This window comes from Chlorocebus sabaeus, chromosome 7, assembly GCF_047675955.1.
Source record: "Chlorocebus sabaeus isolate Y175 chromosome 7, mChlSab1.0.hap1, whole genome shotgun sequence".
Lineage (NCBI taxonomy): Eukaryota > Metazoa > Chordata > Mammalia > Primates > Cercopithecidae > Chlorocebus > Chlorocebus sabaeus.
This window is the reverse complement of record NC_132910.1, coordinates 15705091-15726727: the sequence shown is the minus strand read 5'-3', so window position 1 is coordinate 15726727 and position 21637 is coordinate 15705091. Positions and strand designations below refer to the sequence as shown.

Genomic DNA, 21637 nt, shown 5'->3' with positions numbered 1-21637 from the left:
ATTAGCTTAAGGTTATTGTATTTTATTTTTTTCAGAGATGGGGGTCTTGCTCTGTCACCCAGGCTATAGTGCTATACCACAATTATAGCTCACTGCAGTGGTGAACTCCTGAGCTCAAGCAATCCTCCTGCCTCAGCCTCCCAAGTAGCTGGGACTACAAGTGCATACCACCATGCCTGGCTAAAAAAAAAAAAAAAAAAAAAAAAAAAAAATTAAATCTTTTTCAGAGATGAGGATCCCTCTATGTTACCCAGGCTGGTCTTGAACTTTTGGTCTCAAGCGATATTCCTGCCTCAACCTTCAAGTAGCTAGGATTATAGGTGTGAGCCGCTGCACCTGGGTCCACTGTTGCTAACAACTATTAGCGATAGTGAATGAACCTACCTGGAAGCTTAACGTCTATCTCCAAGAGGCTTTGTTATTCTTTTCTTATCCCTTCTTTCCTCCTATACTATTAGGGAAGTGACATGTTATAGTCTTATCCTAAATATAGAGTTTCACAAAGTCCTGAAACATACTCTTCTTGGATGTCCAAGACCTCCTGTATAGATCAGAATTCTTAAGTAGCATGATGTATTATAAAGGTCGTGGACTTCATATTGGTATTGGATTGTATTTCTGACGATCTTGGACATGTCAGATTGCTTCTGACATTTGATACATCTTTTATTAAAAAAGGATGCCTGCCCATTCACCACCTTGCATTTAAAGGGGATGAAATTAATTAATGTGACTGCAATATAAACATTAACGTAAGGTTTTCTGTTGTTTTTTTTATGTCACTATTGCAACCGCTGCTGGTTGCCTATCAAATATTTAATCTCCCCTTCTTCCTTGTAACAGAACCCAGGTTTTGTTTATTCTGGTACTATACATAGACTGTCTCACAGATGGGCAGCAGTATAACACAATAGTGACTAATGAGGTATAAGTAGAAATTACTGTGTAAGGCATCACAGAAGGCTCTTTAAAGGGAGGTGTCTCCATTGGCACATTGTATTTTTCCCTGCCTGCCTAATTCTTTCTGCCTGGAACTTGTACATGACACTGAAGCATGCAGCCATTTTGAGACCGTGAGGTGACAAACTTGAGGATGAAAGCTAAACCGATTCCTGCTGGCATCATGTCATGGCAAAATCATAGTAATCCTGGGCTTCCCACCCCTAGGCTTTGTGTTACACGAGAAAAACAAAACTTCTACCTGGTTAAACCAATATAAAATAATTTTCTATTACCTGCCATCCAATGTAATCCTAATTAATACAATCCCTTGGGGCTAAAACCCTATCTCAAATGGACAGAGATTGCTCCATGGCTTCCTTGCCAGTAAACAGCCCTAACTCTAATCCTTGCCCTATGCTTTGCCTGGCTGTCCTATTTATCCTTAAATGTTATCTCAGATATCACTGATCATCTCGTATTTTCTTGTTTCTTTTCTCTTCACTAAACAGGGTTTATTTAGGGGCCAGGAAAATGTTGGGTTCAGAGTTAGAAGGTCGCAGTAAGGTTGTATGTCAAAGCACAATTATTATGAGATGTTTAGTCTGGCTGAAATGACCAGCAAGACTAGTACATGCCTACTTTTCATAGGTAGTCCCCTGTATTTCCTTTTCTTTTCTTTCTTTTTTTTTTTTTTTGAGATGGAGTCTCACTCTGTCACCAGACTGGAGTGCAATGGAGTGATCTTGGCTCACTGCAACCTCTGCCTCCCGGGTTCAAGCGATTCTCCTGCCTTAGCCTCCTGAGTAGCTGGGACTACAGGCACGCACCATGATGCCCAGCTAATTTTTGTAGTTTTAGTACAGATGAGGTTTCACCATGTTGGCCAGGATGGTCTTGATCTCTTGATCTTGTGATCTGCCCACCGCAGCCTCCCAAAGTGTTGGGATTACAAGCCACTCTGCCTGGTCCTCCCTGTATTTCTTCTTTCAATAAAGTCTTCCCCACTTTGTAGACAGCTAGCTGTGTTGTCCTGAACACATTACGCTGGATGGAAGTAAAGGTCAACAGAGGTTCCAGGGTAGACCTTTGGAGAAGAAACTCCCAGAACATTGGATGCAAAGTTAATCAGGAAAATATTCCCAGCCAGCCTTCAGCCACGTGTGTCTTGGGCCAATTACATCACGTTTTTATTCATGGCTCTTTTCAAATTATTGAACAATGAACTCTGTATTCATACTAGTAAATACTTGAGAAGGGTCAGTTTTATTATCTTCCATTTTTAGAAAATAAAAGAGTAGGTGCAGCAAACCACCATGGCACACATACACCTATGTAACAAACCTGCACGTTCTGTACGTGTATCCCAGAACTTAAAAAAATAAAAAGAAAAAGAAAAGGAAAAAGGAGAGAAAGTAAAGGGCAAAGTGACTTGTCCTATGAAACTATTCACGTGTGTTTTCAACTTCTTTCTTTTACCTTTCAAAGGTCATTTCCTTAGAGGCAGAAATCACAACTTATTTTTCTTTCATTTAGGGTCTGACCCTATTGTGAATCCTTGCTAAATACTGTGTATGCAGATGATGAAATTACACAATGAAAATGTGGTCTTGAGCCTAAAATAAGTCTCGTTCAGGATCAAGAAGTAAAAGCTTGGCTTCCACACATACTGTCATTGAAAGTCTGGGTCAAGAGAGATGAGCAGATGGGCCGTCTGCAGGGGCCCCACTACATACTGGTAATGGCCTCCAGTTAGGAAGGCTGCCATTCAACTCAATAAGTTCATCTCCCCCTGGGAATTCTCTACGGTAGACCCATGTGATGGGAGTCTGTAAGCATCTAAGTGGGCAGAAATCAACAGAATTAGCCAGAAGGTTCAAACTGCTAGCTCCAAACTCAGATTTATTCCCATACAAGAGCTCTCTAGTCTGAAAGCAGAAACAGTTGTCCAAGTAATCAATGATCTAGCCAGTCATGCATACCTGCAGCCAGTCCTAAATGTTTTACTCAAGTATTTATATTTAGTAGACAAATATTATTTACAAATGAAACGCATTCTGGAGAAAACAGGCAGCAGTTGTTTAAAGATGTGATGCTGTTTGCCTGTACCCTGACTTAAGTCTCCTGTTGGGTAACAGGTGCAGAATTTTCAGTTAGACAAGAAGCATAAATTCAGGGGATTATTGTACAACAAGGTGATTATAGTTAATAACAATGTATTGTGCAGTAGAAAATTACTGGGTACATTTTAAGTGTTTTCATCACAAAAATGGTACATATATGAGGTAATGCATGTCGATTGGCTTGCTTTAGCCATTTCACAACATATACATATTTTAAAACATCATATTGTACACCATAAATATATACAATATGTACATGTCAATTGAAAAAATAAAATTTGGGCCTGGTGCAGTGACTCAAGCCTGTAATCCCAGAACTTTGAGAGGCCAAGGCAGATCACGAGGTCAGGAGATCAAGACCATCCTGGCTAACATGGTAAAAACCTGTCCCTACTTAAAATACAAAAAAATTAGCCGGGTGTGGTGGCAGTCGCCTGTATTCCCAGCTACTCGGGAGGCTGAGGCAGGAGAATGGCATGAATCCGGGAGGCGGAGCTTGCAGTGAACCGAGATCACGCCACTGCACTCCAGCCTGGGTGACAGAGTGAGATTCCATCTCAAAATAAGTAAATAAAAAAAATGTAAAACAATTATATTTAGATGCATATTTATTGAATAAAGTAATGTTACAGATCAAGCAAACCAATGCAAAATTTATAAACAAAAGCTATGACAAGACTCCCGTACAAGCGGCCACCAGTTTGGAGGCCTCACAGAGAAAAGTAAACACTTGCCTCTTAGTTTTCTAAATTCAAGAGACTCCAGAGGTATTAACTACTTCTTAGGTATTCTTAATATCCCTCCTAAGGGGAGGAGGAGGGGGCCTACTGGCCCATTACAGGCCCAAAGCCCAAGAGAGATCCACAGTCTGGTTCTAGGTTAGCTTCAAATTCTTTCTTTTTTTTTTTTTTTTTTGAGACAGAGTCTCACTCTGTCACCCAGGCTGGAGTATAGTGGCATGACCTCAGCTCACTGCAACCTCCGCCTCCCAGGTTCCAGCGATTCTCCTGCCTCAGCCTCCTGAGTAGTTGGGATTACAGGCACCCGTCACCACGCCTGGTTAATTTTTGAATTTTTGGTAGAGATGGGGTTCACCATTTTGGTCAGGCTGGTCTCGAACTCCTGACCTCGTGATCCGCCCCCCTTGGCCTCCCAAAATGCTGGGATTACAGGCATGGGCCACCGCGCCCAGGCAGGTTAGCTTCAAATTCTTAATCCTTGCCAATAAAACATCCAGGGGGTGGGAGGCAAAGGACTGTATATTAGGCATATGGTGACTAATACATACAACATATTTTTGGAAATGTTTTCAACCTACTTAGGAAGCAGAAGTGTGGAGGCTTGAGAGCATGTGTTGAGGCCCACGCTTCCCTGATGTGGGGGCGGCCTCTCCAGAGAGCTGCTGTGGGCGCCCGTGAAGGACTCACTCAGAGGGTGCAACTTAAAAAGGTGACTCACTTTCAGTTTTGGGTTCTCTCCTCACTGCCGTTTTCCAAATGTGCATCTCATCATCAGTTGAGTGTTCATCAAGCCTCTATCTCGGCCTTCCCCGAGGCGTGTGTGGGTCACACGGGCTGCATGGGCTAAGGGTGAATGAAATTCCCAGTCTGCTTCAGGCAGCTGAGGGGTACCTGTGTCATCTTTCTCCTGAAGACCTCACAGATTTCCAACAGTCTCCTCCTAGCCCTTCCCCTTCCCCACCTCCCTTCTGGCCTAACCCTCGGATCCATGCACTATCTTCTCCCTATTTTTAGAAGCACTCTCAGCCCCAAAACAGTCCTGGATGAGGGAATGAGGAGGAGTGGCTGGGTTTTGACTTTCTCCCCAGAGGATGCCTCCAATACTGTCTTCTGTCTACCCACTCTTACTCCTGGGGTGGGCAGAATAATTATTCCCCAAAGATGTCCAGCTCCTAATCTTCAGAACCTCTGAGTATATCACTTCATATGGCAAAAGGGACTTTGCAGATGTAATTAAGAATCTTTTTTTTTTTTTTTTTTTTGAGATGGAGTCTTGCTCTGTTGCCCAGGCTGGAGTGCAGTGGTGCAATCTTGGCTTACGGCAGCCTCTGCCTCCCGGGTTCAAGTGATTCTCATGCCTCAGCCTCCCAAGTAGCTGGGATTGTAGGCTTAGGCCACCATGCCCAGCTAATTTTTATATTTTTAGTAGAGACAGGGTTTCACTATGTTAGCTAAATTGGTCTCAAACTCCTGATCTCAAGTGATCTGCCCGCCTCCACCTCCCAAAGTGCTGGGATTACAGGTGTGAGCCTCCATGCCCCACATAAATTAAGAATCTTGAGATGAAGGAGCCATCTTGGATTATCCAGGTGGGCCCAAGGTAATCACATGAGTTCTTATAGGAGGGAGGCAGGAGGCTCAGAGTCACAGAAGGAGATGTGAGGATGGAAGCAGAAGCCAGAGAGAGCCTGGAAGATGCTATGCGGCTGGCTCTGAAGATGGAAGAAGGGGCCATGAGCCAAGGAAGACAGGCAGCACTAGAAGCCGGAAGAGGCAAGGAAAGGGATTCTGCCCTGAAGCCAACAGGAATACTACCCTGCTGACACCTCAATGTTAGTCCACCGAGACGCATGTTAGACTTCTGACCCTCCAAACTGTATGATAACAAATTTGTTTTTTCTTTTTTTGAGACAGTCTCTCTTTGTCACTTAGGCTGGAGTGCAGTGGCGCATCACAGCTCACTTCAACCTCAACTCCCAGGCTCAAGCAATCCTCCCACCTTAGCCTCCTGAATCACTAAAACTGCAGGCACACATCACCAGGTCTAATTTTTAAATTTTTTATAGAGATGGGGTCTTGCTATGTTGTCCAGGCTGGTCTCAAGATCCTGGACTCAAGTGATCCTCCTGCCTCAGCCTCTCAAAGTGCTAGGATTACAGGTGTGAGCCAGTGCACCCAGTAATTTGGTTTAAGTCACTAAGTTTGTGATTTGTTACAGCAGCAACAAGAAATGAACACAGCTCCCCAGCACAAATGTATAGCTGCAAATATCAGGAACACGGGACCATGGTGAGGGTGGAGGGAGCTCTACTGGGTTCTTTCTCCTACTTGTTCCCCTCATCCCCCTGCCCAGTGTGGCCCCCACTCTTGAACATGGCTCTGTGCCAACTCCTGTTGGCATCTACCTCACCTTTGACTCCAGACCTGCTTCTTTCCCACCAACGTCTCTCATACCTAGGCAAAACTTTCAGCAAAGGTCACAAATAGACTACCCTACCTACTCCTCCTTTAACCACATCTACTTCTGGGGAATGAGGGAGGTAGGGCATCCTAGTTTAAACACCAGCAATAACAGCTGCAACCCAAAAACCTGAGGTGGAAGCATCTGGCTCAACATCTTGGGGAGAAAAATGAATTCACTGACATAATGAGTGTGGAAAACACATGCTAAGCACTACACCCAGGCCATTGCTTTTGATGCAAACTTCCATGTTAGAGAATACATGCAAGTCCCAAAAGACAAAGACTTAGATTCATGACCTAAGGTATGTAACCTTTAAAAAAAAAATACCTGCACCTGCCTCCTGCCCTTGTCATGACAGGAACCAGGATAAACACCAGCTTCCAAATTTCCTGTTACAAAATAATTGTGGTGTGATTGTTCCCCCTTTATTAAGCACTTTAAATATTCTCATGCCCAGGGACATGACAATGTAAGTGGACAAAATAAGAGGCAGCCAGATGGAACAGGTGATGTTAGCCATCAGCAGCGGCAATCACAGCAGAATTCTGCCACCGGTGTAGGTGCAGTGTGTGGGTGGGCATGTGTGTGCATGCACAACTTAGCAACTTGGCCACAAAGTTAGCAGAACAAATTGCTTGGAGGACAAAAATCTCCTAAATTTCTCCTTTTAAAACTTAATTGAGAACACCTCATACCTTCTCAAAGGACAGTTGTGCCTTGTCAATTCCAATACAGAGGAAATTCTAATAATCAAGGGTCAAACTGGGGCACCTTTTTTTTCGTAAGTGAAAAAGCAAGCAGCACCTATCAGGAAATACTTCTGCGACTCATGAGCCTCAGAGAAAGCTGCTCATATGCCCTCTCTGGCATATTTCACATTTCACAACATACACACATGAGATGAGCTGGTCGAAAAAAAAAATACCATATGATGTCATTGATATGAAGCACTTAGAGCATATTCATGGAGACAAAAAGTGGAATGGTGGCTGCCAGGGACTGGGGGAAGGTGGAATGGGGAGTTTGTGTTTAATGGGTATGGAGTTTTCATTATGGAAGATGAAACATTTCTAGAGATGGATGGTGGTGATAGTTGCACAATACATGAAAGTACTTAATACCACTGAACTGTATACTCATAGTGGTTAAAAATGGTAAACTTTATGTTACATTTTATTACAATTAAAAAAAAATCCCTTAAACACACACACACAACACAACTCCACCAAATGCTATTTCCTCACACTGAACCATGACCATAAACACCTATATGTTTTTTTATTTTGAATGGATCATTTTGTTGGTTGCAACCTCTCAGGAGACTGGGGGGTGGAGGGGTCCAGCTGTCCCCCTTGGGGGCGGGGCTTCCCAGCTCACTGGTGGGGGACCTACCTGGTTTGAAAGTGATGCTCGAGGTCGCAGCGCTGCAATACCTGGGCACAGTGCTCCCTAAACGGGCAGGTCACCAGCAGCTTGTTGAGGACTTTGTTGACCAGGATGCTGGACTTCTTGCAGTGCTGCAGAACCAGAGACTTGCGGTCCATGGGGCAGAAGTCCTTCTCCACCAGGAAGTTGGTGAGGCAGAGGGTGCAGTAGGTGTGTCCACATGGAGTGTCCAGGGGGTCCAGCAAAGCCTGCAGGCAGATGTGGCAGATGAGGTCGTCATCCACATCCTCCGGGTAGCTGTAGAAGTGGTTTTCCTCCAGGGAGTGGGCTTGGCCGCACACTGCACACAGGGCTTCAGGGTCATTGGCAGACTCTGGCTGGTTCATGGTCGATTGGAGAGCAGTATAACAGGAAACTCAGTCACACAGTATTTCATCAGGAGCAAGTCGAGATCTAGGAGCCATCCACACACCTAAAAGAGAACAAGAAGGCTCACTTTTGCCTCCCAGCACATGAAAGACTTATGCTTATGGTAGACATGAGACAGTGCTGCCAGTGCATGGCGAATTGAGCTACGATTCAGAAAGCCATGGTTTAATGTCCACTCTGGAGTAACTGACAGGACCTTGGGCAAGCCCCATGGCCTCCTCGTGCCTCTGTTTTTCCACACATGCCAGTAGGAATAATGTTCACCTTTAACGTCCTCACATTGGTGTGGTAAGAATCATTTGGAAAGTATCTGGGAAATGCCTAAAGTAACTCCAAAAAATGTAATTTGTTAAGAAAATTAAATAGATCAGTGATTTATAAAATTCTTGTAGATCAGGACAAGAAAAAAAAAAAAACAGTTAATACTGTGATGGCTCTTATCTTTCTTCCCCATCTTTCTCCCAAACTCAGAAAATGTAGGAGATCAGAGCTTTCAACTAAGTCATCTGAGAGGAAATAGTGTTGTTGAGCCTTTCATATTTTCACTATGATAAATGCACTGTTGTCTCCTGTACGCATTTCACTCAGTTGGTCATCAGTGGCTAAGTGGGCTCTGGACACATTGTCTGGGTTCAAATCCCACCACTACGGGCCAGTGATTTCAGACTCTGTTTTCACATCTGTAAAATGGGGATAATCACAGGCTACTTCATAGAACTCTTGTGGGGATGAAATGAGATATGATACATAAAGCTCTTAGATTTGCATTTACTACATACTAGGCACTGAATAATTCTTACATGTATTTGTTACTGAATTCATTGTCTCTGGTCTAGCTCTGTTAGCCCAGAAACTGAAAGCTAGAGCTCCTATAAGGTGCCTTTAAGCTTTGTTCTAATAGGATTCTTTTATTCCATTAGATATTTCTTTCTTTTTTTTTTTTAGATGGACTCTTGCTCTGTTGCCCAGGCTAGAGCACAGTGGCACGATCTCTGCTCACTGTAACCGCTACCTCCCAGATTCAAGTGATTCTCCTGCCTCAGCCTCCCGAGTAGCTGGGATTACAGGCGCATGCCACCATGCCTGGCTAATTTTTGTATTTTAGTAGAGACAGGGTTTCGCCATGTTGACCAGGCTGGTCTTGAACTCCTGGCCTCAAGAGATCCACATGCCTTGGCCTCCCAAAGTGCTGGATTTACAGGTGTGAGACCCCATGCCCAGCCTAGATATTTCTTTTAAACAGTAGAATACTATGGCAATACATATTTTCCTTTAACATAGATAGGAGTCAACAATAATCAAGTTTTTCAACATGCTTGCTTTGCATCTAGGAAGTCTCTTGGGTGAACAGTCAATAAATAGTTTTCAAGCACCAACTCTAAGCTAGGTTGTGAGTTGGATATGCAGACCTTTGAGAGAGACTTAAAGGATATGCTTCTGCCCTCAGGGAGTCCCCATTCCAGAGGTGACATGGAGACGCACACAAGTAGGAGCCCAGTGCAAACTAGGGCCCTGGGTCAACTTTCATGGTGATTAAGAATCTCGCCTCGGGACCAGGCCCGCTTTTGGCTGCATCGACTGGGGATCGTTGGCACCAGGTATCTGCATCTGGGACCGACCCCCTGGGCTGGCTAATCAAGGAGGAAGCAGCAGCAGTATCTGCTGTGGGGGCTGCAGCTCTGTACCTGCATCATCCTGGTGATAGTCACAGTGGCCAAGTGGGTTTCTTGGGGGCCCAGCTTCCTCCAGAGGTGTCAGCAATGGCCCAGCTACTAGGGGACCTAAACAGGAGCACGTTCAGAAAATTGCTGGTTTGTGGTCAGCAGCCTGCAAGGGGAGGACTGCCGAGAGGCTGTGCAGTGTCTTGGGGTCAGCGCCAACCTGCCAGAGGAGTGGCTGGGTGTCCTGCTGGCAGGCGTGCACACGCTGCTCCATCTGCGCTCCACCAGCCTGAAGCCCAACACCTTCAGGGACCAGCTCCAGGAGCTCTGCATCCCCCAAGACCTGGTCGCGGACTTGGCCAGCATCGTATTTGGGAGCCAGCGACCCATCCTTTATTCTGTGGCCCAGCAGCCAGGGGCCTGGCTGCCCCATGTTGCTGACTTTCCGTGGTGGGTGGATGTGACAATCTCCACCAGTGCCCTGGCTCACTCCCTGCAACTGAGCGTCCTGATGCAGCTGAAGCTTTCAGATGGGTTAGCACACCGCTTCGAGGTCCCCATAGACCGCTTCCCCATAGACCGCTTCGAGGTCCCCATAGCCAAGTTCCAGGAGCTGTGGTACAGCATGGCCCTGGTCCTAAAGGAGATGGCAGATCTGGAGAAGAGGTGTGAGTGTGGCCTGCAGGACTGACCCCTCACATGACCAGTCCCATTCAGGTCAGGCTTGGACAGGCACCTCAGAAGGTGCCAAAGTGCAGCTGATTCTTCCCAGGACAGCCCTGCCCTTCCCATGAGGCAGGCTCTTCATTCAGGTGCTTTTGTAGATCTTGTATTTTAGGTTGGGCATTTACATTCTTCTGCCTTAAATCCCTGACCTCACAGAGCTGACATTCTAGTGGGGCTGAGGGGAGGAGAAATATTATAAAATAAATAATAAAAATTTTTTTTGAAAAAGAAACCTGCCTCTTCCCTTAGCCCCAACTCAACTTTCCTCTTTTCCAAAAGTAAAAGACCTTATGCTTTCCACAAGAACATAAAGACACGTGAATAACCTAACAGGAAATTAGCCACATTTGGAAAGAGCTCAGCAGTCATAAACTGTATTATATCTCTTTTCTTTTCCAAATAAAGTCAGAGGTTGTTTGTACAAACATAGACTTATCTCAAAAAGAAAATACATTGACTTCAGGCTTTCATTGAGTCAGCTTTGTTGTTTACATTTCTGTACTGCAGAATGCCTGAGAGAACACACTAGTGAAGAGGTTGCTGGTAAATGCCCTTAATATAAAAACATTTAGAAATTGTAGCATTTTATTTAGCATCGATAGGACCACAGAAGGCAAAAAAAGAGGGTACAGGAGGGGGCGAAGTTGTTTCAAGGAAATCTATGCAGCTGCTAATTGTCCTCAAGGCTGTTAGAAAGTACTGGAATCTCACAGGATATACTTTAAGTGACACCAGAAACAGTTGAAAAACAAACATGAAAATGGAAATGGGCCACACGAAAGATTATCATCTACCATCTATAGAGGAAAACAAGGCGCACACAGGATGAACTAAAGCTCTAGGTCTTTTAAAGCTTCTCTGTAGTGTTTGGCCATATAGTCCCACATGCTACGGTCTTGGTTATTCTTTCTCATGATGCTGTAGGGGAAGATAAATTCAGGCTGCAGTGTGGTCATACCACTGAAAATACAACTTCATGTTTCTGGGCCATTCCCTCATTGGTGAAATAGTGGCATTGGACCAGATTTTCGTTTTTCAAACTGTGCTGTAGAAGTCGTCAGATGCTTCCAGATCTTCCAAGGGAATGGAGATACGAGGAAACCAAGGGAGAGCTTTGCCTACTCCTCCAACTCTGCCATTATTATTATTATTATTTTTAAATGGGGGTCTCACTATGTTGACCAGGCTGGTCTTGAACTCCTGGCCTCAAGCAATCCTCCCATCTTGGCCTCACAAAGTTCTAGGGTTACAGACATGAGCCACCACACCCAGCCTGCCATTATTTCCTTAATGCATCAAGTTCCTCTTAATATTCTGTTCAAAGAATACTAGCTTTTAAAAAAACTTGCAAACTGCCAGACTAGATCGTGTGCAACAATCCCTTCTAGAAACAGAGTTCTATGATTCTGTGCTAATCAAGTGGACTTTTTATGTTTTGTTTTGTTTTTGATGATTAGATGTTTGGGGAAAATCCTTTTTTCATCTAACAGTTCTTTGAACATTTACCATGTGCCAGGCACTGTGCTAGGGGCCTTATATTACAGTATATTACGTTTTTCAGTCCTCACAAATGGCCACAGTTTTAGTTAGTTAGTTTTGTGTTTGTTTTGTTTTGTTATGTTTTTAACAGATGAGGAAACTGAAATGCGGAGGGTAAATAATTTGTCAATCACACCAAAAAAAGAAACAAAATGGGCAGGGGCTGTCTGACTCTAAGTTTCTGCTCCTACTTCCCTACTTTGTCTCCCAGCATCTTTCTTGATTATGGCTAGTCAGAATCCCAATAATGTAACTCATTAAATACAAGACACCCAGGAAATTAGAAGGCTTTAAATCTCTTCAGGCTCCATTGCAAGTAGAATCATGTGTCGCTTAATGATGGTGGCATGTTCTGAGAGGTGCATTGTTAGGCGATTCGGTCCTTGGGTGAACGTAAGAGAGTGTACTTGCACACACCTTCATGGTATAGCTGACTATACATCATATAAATGTGTAGTCTATGGCTGTTACTGCAAACCTGTACAGTATATAACTGTACCGAATACCGTAGGCAACTGTAACACAATGGTAAGTATTTATATATCTAAACATAGAAAAGGTACAGTAAAAACAGTATTTTAATCTTATGGGATCACCATCATATGTGGAGTCTGTCATCGACCAAAACGTCATTATGGGGTCCAGGACTGTAGATATGTCAAAGATCTCTGAGGAAAAAGATTCCTTGATTTCACTGAGTGCTGAAGCAGAATGAATGGAGGGGGTAAGCAAAAATGGCAGATTTAGCTCCAACTCCAATTTTCTTTTACCTTTTCTCTTCCTTTCTTTTTCTTTCTGAGAGCAATTTGAATTCCCTGGCACTTACCCATGTGGATAAACCAAATTCTTAATATAATCTTAATGTAAACACTGCTGTATATATTTTCTGACTTTATTTTAGACTAAATAAAGCCTACATGAATAGAAACAGATTATGAGATAATTGACTGAACAAGCAGTTTTGACTCTAAGGGAAAGAACTAGGTAGACTTAAAAAATATGATTAATAGCTCCCTGGTAGTTCTTATTTGCAGTGTATAGCTTATAAACATGTTTGATGTATCATGTTTTCAGACATATCAGAGCCTTGCTGGTGAATGGAGAAGAAATTATCAAAAATCATTAAGCCTTAAAAGGTAAACTAGTTTCTCCCACCAAAAGTAAGAGAGAGGGTCTGTCAGCTTTGTGTCCATGTAAATTTACTGAATGTATCAGCCATCAGCATCTCTGGCCCTGGATGAAGTAAGTAGACAGAGCTGTGATACGGTGTTTTGGCAGTTTAGAGTAAGAAAGAGTAGTGGAACGGATTGATTCCCTCCTTATGTACATGTATCATGGGTAGGGTGGAAATCTTACACTTTTTTGGTATAACCCTGTTGTGCCTTAGGAATCACCCTTTCCTTCTTCCTTCTGGTCTGGAATGGGACAGAAACCAGAGGTGACTTTTAGAGATATATGTAGCCAAAACCACCAATCTAGTGCTGAAAAGCACCCAGAAAAATAAAAAACCCCTTCTCTCTTTGCTCCTAATCCCTGCTTCCTTTCCTACCATTTTATTGACTAGCCTAAAACCTGTATAGAAGCTTCTCTGCCTAATTCTCAAATTTTGAACTTCCTGGATGACAACAAAGACACATACCAGAGCAAAAGCCAGTCGGTGCTGCCCGTAACCAAGAGGGTCGTTCAAGATTGTATGTCTACTGTCATTGCACTAGACAGATTTAAGAACAGCCTTTGGAATACAGCCTGTTTGGAAGTGGAAACATTTCTACATCAGGTAACTCATCAGAACAATGGGATCCTTGGTGTGCTATTGTCCTGCTAATTCTCCTTTCAATGTACCCTGGCTGTATAGAAAATGGTTATAAGATATAGTTGCCAGAATAAACCACACACTCCACTAGAAAGACAATTGGATAAATACAACATTTGGCATGTGGCACTGATAATTTTACATGTTCTTCCCATTGAAAGGACAAGATTTGACCCTAAAGCATCTCTGAAATTGTTGCCTGAGTCAGTTTTCTAGTAATAGGAGGAGGATTCCGTATTATGAAAAAGAATCCTTCAGTATAGTCGCATGGTGGTGTGTCCCGCACTGGCACTTCAACCTTGTCAAAGATGAAACACTGTAGCCACAGACTCTGAGTCAAAAGGAAGGCTGACAGATGAGAAAGGCCTTTATTACTTTATAAAATAAATGATTCTACCTTTGGATAGCTTTGATTTTAGAGGAAAAAGTCCACATAATGAGCAAAATTTTCCTTTCCTATACCTCACCTGCCCTTTCCACAAGTGCCACTGTTACTAGGAGCTCCTTAGAATATGTCTAACTTTTTAAGTCCTTTAATTATTTGAAGACAGATCTCATGTTCTCCCCCCGGGTGAGTAGCCTCAGGTTCAGTCAATATTTCTTCCACATTCAAATCTCTTCTGCAAGCTGCCCAATTGATCAGTGTCTCTCCTACAATGTACGGGTAGAATGAACTCCAAAACTCCAGGCCAGAGTGAAGTGAGGGAATCTGTTCCTTTGATGTGACTACCAGACAGCCTGAGACTGCATCCACCTTCTTGTAGCAACAGCACACACTACTGCTGTTACTTGAGTGGGTAGAGCAGGAGACACTGGAGGCCTGAGGCCTGGAGAAAACAATTCTTAGAGGTGGTGGAGGAGGTATATATCTTAAGAGTAAAAAGGTAGAAATGTAGAAGCTTTTAAAAACAAAAGCAATGGCTATGAATGCAGCTTAGAAAATGCAAAAATATGTAGTGGCATTAGGTGGATTTATATAAACAGAAGATAGTCTTCAGTGGCTAAACAGTTTGGTACTGGAACTCACAATGTATATCCAATCCTTAGAACCATTGCTATCTGGCGAATGTGGGGCTCTCTTATTTGTTTGTAAACATTCCTTTACTTTGATAAATCTCATTCCAAACTTTACCGACATAGTAAATAACACAGGAAAAGGGAAATGAAAACCATTTAAACAAATAATAAATCAGACATAACTTTTCCTACCCAGAAGTACAAATACTAAAGAATTTCCACTGAAATTCACAATAAATGAAAAAGTTAAAACAGTGACAGGCCACAAGCGACTGATGGAGAGGCAGTGGGAGGAAACGAAGCCTGCAGCTCCAGGTGCTCCGTGTCCCCACACCAACCCCAAAAGATGCACAAGTACTTGAAAAAGGAAAGTATCAAAGAGTTATACTGGTCACCCGGGACCATAACAGCTGTCCCCTTATCCAGGGAGGGGTATCTGCTGAAGAATCTTGCTCATGAAAAATTCCTACTTTGCCATAGCGTATGCAGAGAAATCCACTGAATACATTCCTAAGTAACAGATCTAGTGCTGCGCTAAGCCATGTTGCAGCCTGAGGCCAAAGGAAAAATGTATGTCCTGATATGTACATTTTTGTTTATTTTTCAATGGCTATTTTTTAAAAAATCATTAAGGAAGTTGAAAAATGTGGAAAAAAAGAAGTGTAGGTATATCAAAACTTAAAACATCAATTTAAGTTTAAATATTTTATTTATTTTCCTAACAATTTTAGAAATTGTTTTGCTTTCCTGGCTTTAAAGGAAACACACTCATCAATGTTTTCAAAAACCTTCCTCTTTGCTCACTATATTAGTCCATTTTCATACTGCTCTGAAGAAATACCCAAGACTGGGTAATTTATATAGAAAAAGAGGTTTAATGGACTAATAGTTCCACATGGCTGAGGAGGCCTCACAATCATGGTGGAAGGTGAAGGAGGAGCAAAATCATGTCTTACACGGTGGCAGGCAAGAGAACATGTACAAGGGAACTGCCCTTTATAAAACCAGCATATCTCATGAGACTTATGCACTGTCACAATAATAGCATGGGAAAAACCCACCCCCATGATTCAATTACCTCCCATTGCATCCCTCACACAACATGTGGGGATTATGGGAGCTACAAATCAAGATGAGATTTGGGTGAGGATGCAGCCAAACCATGTCACTCATCTTGTTTTTGATTGAGGAAATGTTTGATCACTTCCTTTAACTCAGTGATGATCTTAAATAATTTCTAAATAACTTTAGCTTATTGATCTTGTCTTTATTCGAATACATTTTGATCTTTTGTTCATCATGGATTTTTTGCATTCGTTTTGCATTGTTTTAAATATTTCATTCACATTAGGATTACTGAATTTTTCCGGCACCTTAAATTTTGCACCTGAAGGTGAGTGTCTCACTTGCCTCACCTTAATTATGACCTTGTCACTGTTATTTTAAAAACCTAAGTAGGGAGAGTAGAATATCAAAACTGTGGTTTGGATGCAGCTCTGCTACCAACTACCTTTTTGGGTCTTGATATTTTCCTTTTACTTGACCTGGTGGCGAGCCAGCTACAATGACAAAACAGTAGAATTACAAACTCTTTCCAGGTGTGCCACTAAACTTCACCCAAGGTCAGAATTGATTGTTGCTTCAGCCAATTGTTACACTTGACAGGTGTCACACACAGGTGAACAGTTTGCTGAAAGGTTCACAAGGCAAGAGGAATGACTTGCTTCAACAAAGAGAAAGAGCCAGGTCTCACAAAAGATCACAAAATGACTGGATCCTGTAAGAGCTTTGTCTCATGAGTACATAAGCGAGCCCCATCAAGTAATAAAGAGTTCTCTCCAGCAAGGACACTACATGGAATGTGACATTTTACAAACGGTGTGAAGCTCTGCCCTACTGTATTCATGTTTGCTTTGCAATTTTTGCTTATTTAAAAGTTGTTCAAAATCTTTTACTCCCTTCAGCCAACCCTCTTGTTTTACAGCATGTTTCAAACACACAAAGGCTAACTCTATATCAGATGATTTCCAAGGTTACTTTTAGCTTCAAGAAAATTAGCTTACGGTTTTTGTTTTTATTATTATTATTGTTGATGATGCTTTAAAATTCGGATGAAGCTCCATGTGGCAGAATGGTTGCTTAGTTTCAAACTGGTCACTGGGGTGACAGCCCAGTGCAAAAATCACAATCACAGTCAGAAATGCCATCCTGGACCATGAAGAGCAGAAATATACCCATAGAGGAACCAAATGGACCAGCACCTGCCATTTCTTCAAATGGTGGCCTCATCTCTCTTTCTAAAATAATTCACCCAGCAAGCATGTTTGCCTAACTACTGCCCTAGCCCTAGCTGTAACTCCTAAATCAGGTTACTGGGGGGAAAATAATTGCCAAAGTTAGGGCAAAGTCTATCTTTCTGTATTAAACAAAATAAATGTAAAATTACATTTTAAATTTTAGATGAATTTAGTAAGACTTGACAGTATCAATAATGTGCCATCAATCAGTTTTATAAATGCCAATTTTAAATGAACATACACAGAGAATGGGCAGTGTTCTGTGGGCTATTCCTTAGCTTACAGACTCTTATGTAATAGAGAAGAATTAGGAGCATTAATGACCTGGATAAAAATGGTCACACATGGAATAAAAATTATCTTCAAACTAAGAAACTGGGTTGGAAGTGGGGGGGTGATGTGTCTGTGTGTGCATGATGGGGGGCAGGTACACTGCAGAGGAAAGAGTGGGGAGGCAGGTGCTTACAGGCTGCTGCCAAGGTCGTGGTTAGCTCCACTTCTGCTTAACTTCTAAATCAGTGATCTCAAAGAGGGACTAAGCCACTCATTAATGAATCTGTGAATGACATTAGCCTGTATAGTACCGCAAACACCCACAAACGCAGGAAAAAAAAAAAAAAAAACCCTTTTAAATGGTCTTTAAAGAGGTCAGAAACATGTCAAGAAATTACAGGAGAATTGAACTAAAGGGAGACCATGTAACACATCTGGAGTCAATAAGGGAGGACATAGATGTTCAGAATGTGGGAAAAACAAGGGAAGTGGTTAAGCGAAAAGAGTCCCAAGTGGCTAGCCAATTAGACACAAGTTTTAGAAGTCAGGGAATGCCTTTCATAAGCAGGTTAGAGAAGAGTGTTCCTTCTCTTGATGAGATTTTACCACCTTTCCCCTGGGGTGTCATACTTGGGTTTGTTTGTAAAAACTCTGTAACAGAAAAGATGTCCTTCCATTTCCTAGTCCATAAACATGATGAAATAGAACTGACCCCCTGCAAACAACAACAACAACAACAACAAACGAAGGCAGAGTATTTTTGCATTGATTCAGATTGGTTCCCTCTGATCACCAAGGATCCCAGAAAGAGCTGATATCAGCGGGGTATGGAAAAGAAGCAAACTATCATTCTTTCATCCAAAGCTGAAAAACAATTTCAAAAAGTGTTTATGTTTGTGTGTGTGTGTGTGTGTGTGTGTGTGTGTTTAATAGATAACCAAGTTTTATAGAGGGAAGGACAAGATTAGGAAGATATTTGAATTCTCAACATTTTCCTGCTGTGTTTCAATTCTACAGGGGTCATGGATTTGCCTAGTCCATGCCTGGGATTGGCCTTAAACTCTGTGGGAGTTCCCATAGGGAATTCCATTTCATCTCCAATACATTTAAGTCTAATTATGAAAATAGGGTTTATCCATAGGAAAAAATGTGAAAACACTGCAAGAGAATATACAATAAATGGCAATGTATAATGCCCCAAGACAGAAGCCATGGACAAATTTTGGAGGAGAGACGAGAGAGTGTGTGTGGTCCAGAATAATCAAGGAAAGTTAATGGGATAGATGGTCCTTGGGAAGGATCACGAATGATAAATGGGATCTGGACAAGTGGGAAGTAATCCAGGTGAGAAGAACCTGAGCAAATGTGTCAATCAAAGAAGAGTAGTGATCTCTTGATGTGACCCACATGATGACCTCTATGTGAGGTTTTAAAATGATTTATTTAGAAGTCATAGGATTTTGGTTGGGAAAGGAACTTAGATTTCCACCAAGTAGAAAAATCCTCTTTTCAAGATCCCTACAGGACCTACCAGCTTCTACTTGAAACACTTCCACTGATGGAGAACTGGTCAGGTTTTCAAATAGCTGAATGCTTCCCACATTACTTTGGCCTTTGGCCTTTTTCTGCCTTTAAGTGTAACATATATCACATTTGCCTCCTCAAAATATGACACACACATCCCCAAATTAAAGACAGCATTGGTGGTTTTTCTCTTTGTCTTTGGTTCTTCCAACTGTCTTCCTGGGTAGTCCAGGTGGTGGTAAAAGATCTACCTAGGATACCTTATAGTTTGTTAAGATCCCTTTGAAAACATGGACCTGGAAGTGAAGTTGTTCTGTTTTGGTTTGGTGGACTCGGGATTCCCTGGAGTGATCACTTCCTTAACCTGTGTTACTACTATGTGTCTACTAATGCAATCTATGATGGTTTTTACTGGCTTGTCTTATTAGATATATCACACTATTGACTGGAAGAACTCAGTAGGCCTTTAGAGTACAAAACACTTATTACTGTGGCATGAACATAGAAATAAATGAAGGTAGTGGTAATGGCTGCCAATTCTGACTCTCCTTGCCTGTACTTTGCTCAGTATTTCAGCCTACAAGTGGACAAGAAATCTCTCCATAAGTAGTTGGAAGAGCTTGTGTATATGGTTGTCAGCTGGGGATACAGTGGGTAGAATGATGGTCCTGGCAAAAGATATATCCATGTCTTAACCCCAGAACCTGTGACTATGACCTTACAGGAAAACGATCTAAGAAGATGTCATGAGGTTTAGGATCTTGAGATGAGATCATCCTGGATTATCTGAGTGCATCCTAAATCCAATGACAGATGTCCTTAGACACTTATAAGACAGGAGGAGAAGACAAATACAGAGGAGAAGCTGATGTGAGGACAGAGGCAGAGATTGGAATGATGCACTCACAAGCCAAGGAAAGTCTAGAGCCACCAGAAACTGAAAGAGACCAGGGAAGACCCTCTCCTGGAGCCTTCAGAGAAGTGTGGCCCTGCTGTTACCTTGATTTCAAACTTCCAGCCTCCAGAACTGTGAGAGAATAAATGGGAGTTGTTTTAAGCTGCCAAGTTTATGGGGATTTGTTATGGCAGCTACATATTTCCAGGGGTATTCCTGCAGGAATGTGGTGAACACTCCCAGTGATCCTTTCCAACACTTCTCTATAGGGCTCAGAAATAGGGAAAAATATCTGGAGATGGCAGACACTTAGATTGCTACATATTTAGCAACTCTACCCTAGTAGAAAATGTATTAATTTCCCTTTAATCCATTAATAAGTTAGAACACAGACGCCTTCAGAGATGACTGTTAGATAAATTTGCGAAGGGTCTCAAGGGAAAAAAAAAGGCCACAGATAGAATGACTGAGTGTGTGTCTGTTGTGGAAGACATAATATAAATCTGACAATCACATTTAATGAGGAGTCTGAAAACATACGGTGAGTCATGTATTAATGCGAGTATGCAGGAGCCTAAACATGCTGCGCTCTATTCAGAAAAGGCCACGTGACTGTCAAAAGCAGTCATAAACAAATTATGCAAATCATCTCAGCAGATAGCAATGACATATTTAGACCTCCCCATCATGCATGTGCTGTTGTGCCAAGAGGCTATTAAAGAAAATTCTTGGAGAGTTTCGACTCTGCTGCCGGTGAGGTCTTTTGTGTGCCTGTGACAAACGCATCAAACACAAGAAGCAAATAAGAATCACTTGAAAAAAATGGTGGAGTCTAAGTCCACACATTCCAAGTCACAAATTAGTGATGTTACCAAAAATGGCCCTGGTTAATTGGGATAGAACTTACTCCCACTGTTAGAAGTGTACTAGTCAACTTACCACGTCAAGGAACTTGGCTTTCTAGAGCAGAGAGAAGTTCTTTCAGACGGGTAGATGAAGAAGGGCAGAGGCGAAGAGAACAAGACTAAACAGATGACTGTAAAAACTGGAAATCTCAAATTGGTGGATCATCTTGTCTACCTTCCACCTGAGGCAGAAATTCTTTTTAGAATATAAAGTAAAAAATAATGATTATTACTATTTAATGAGTAGTTTGCAATATGCAAGATATTGTGCTGGGTATTCAACTTGTTTTTTCATTTAATCTAAAATAATCCTATTCGAGATCATTAAGGTAATCTTCACTTTACAGATGAGTGTATGTGCAGCTGAAAAATACAAATCCTCTTTGTCATTCATTTATTAATTCATTCACTCATCCAGCAAACATACACCGTGCACTAAATATGCCAAAAAAAATGATCACCTTTAGTGACAAGAAACTCAGTATCCCAAAAGGCAACCTACTACATTTTCAGACAACTCTAATTCATACAAAGTTCTTCCTCTTACTGATCTGAAGTGTGTACCTGTGTAACTAACCAAATAGGTCACTCTGGTGTCCTTATGTCACACAGAACAAAATGGAGGAAATGGTAAACATATAAAGTTTACGGGAGACAACCAACATTTTCTGTTCCTGATTTCAGCTCCGTGTAGTTTTCCACATTTTATGGTTTTTTATGGTTTTCATGTCAACCCTATTCTTTGGGGATAGTTGATGATTAAATCCTATTAACCCAGGAACAGTGACACAGTCTTCCTTCCAAATAGTTTTGAAAAGCCTTTGATACTTTGGAGGCATTGTCAGAGGACAACAAATTTGCCAACCACATAAAAGGGAGTCTATGTAATGTCAGCACATAAATATC

At 42.1% G+C, this 21637-nt stretch overlaps 2 protein-coding genes across 4 annotated transcripts in view; one reads left to right on the top strand and one right to left on the bottom strand.

Annotated features, from left to right (window-relative positions):
- LNX1 (ligand of numb-protein X 1) overlaps nucleotides 1–21637 on the bottom strand; it is a 197169-nt gene that overhangs the window by 107283 nt on the left and 68249 nt on the right. For all 3 annotated transcript variants that reach the window (XM_073017370.1, XM_073017369.1, XM_007998702.3), the window contains one exon: nucleotides 7659–8124. In XM_073017370.1, the coding sequence (XP_072873471.1) occupies nucleotides 7659–8038 (380 nt within the window). In that variant the 5' untranslated portion in view covers nucleotides 8039–8124. The remainder of the gene's footprint in view (nucleotides 1–7658; nucleotides 8125–21637) is intronic.
- On the top strand, nucleotides 9608–10433 carry LOC103235687 (COMM domain-containing protein 5). The gene is given in 3 exon segments (XM_037989373.1): nucleotides 9608–9891; nucleotides 9893–10295; nucleotides 10332–10433. Coding segments are annotated over 3 exon segments (789 nt in total).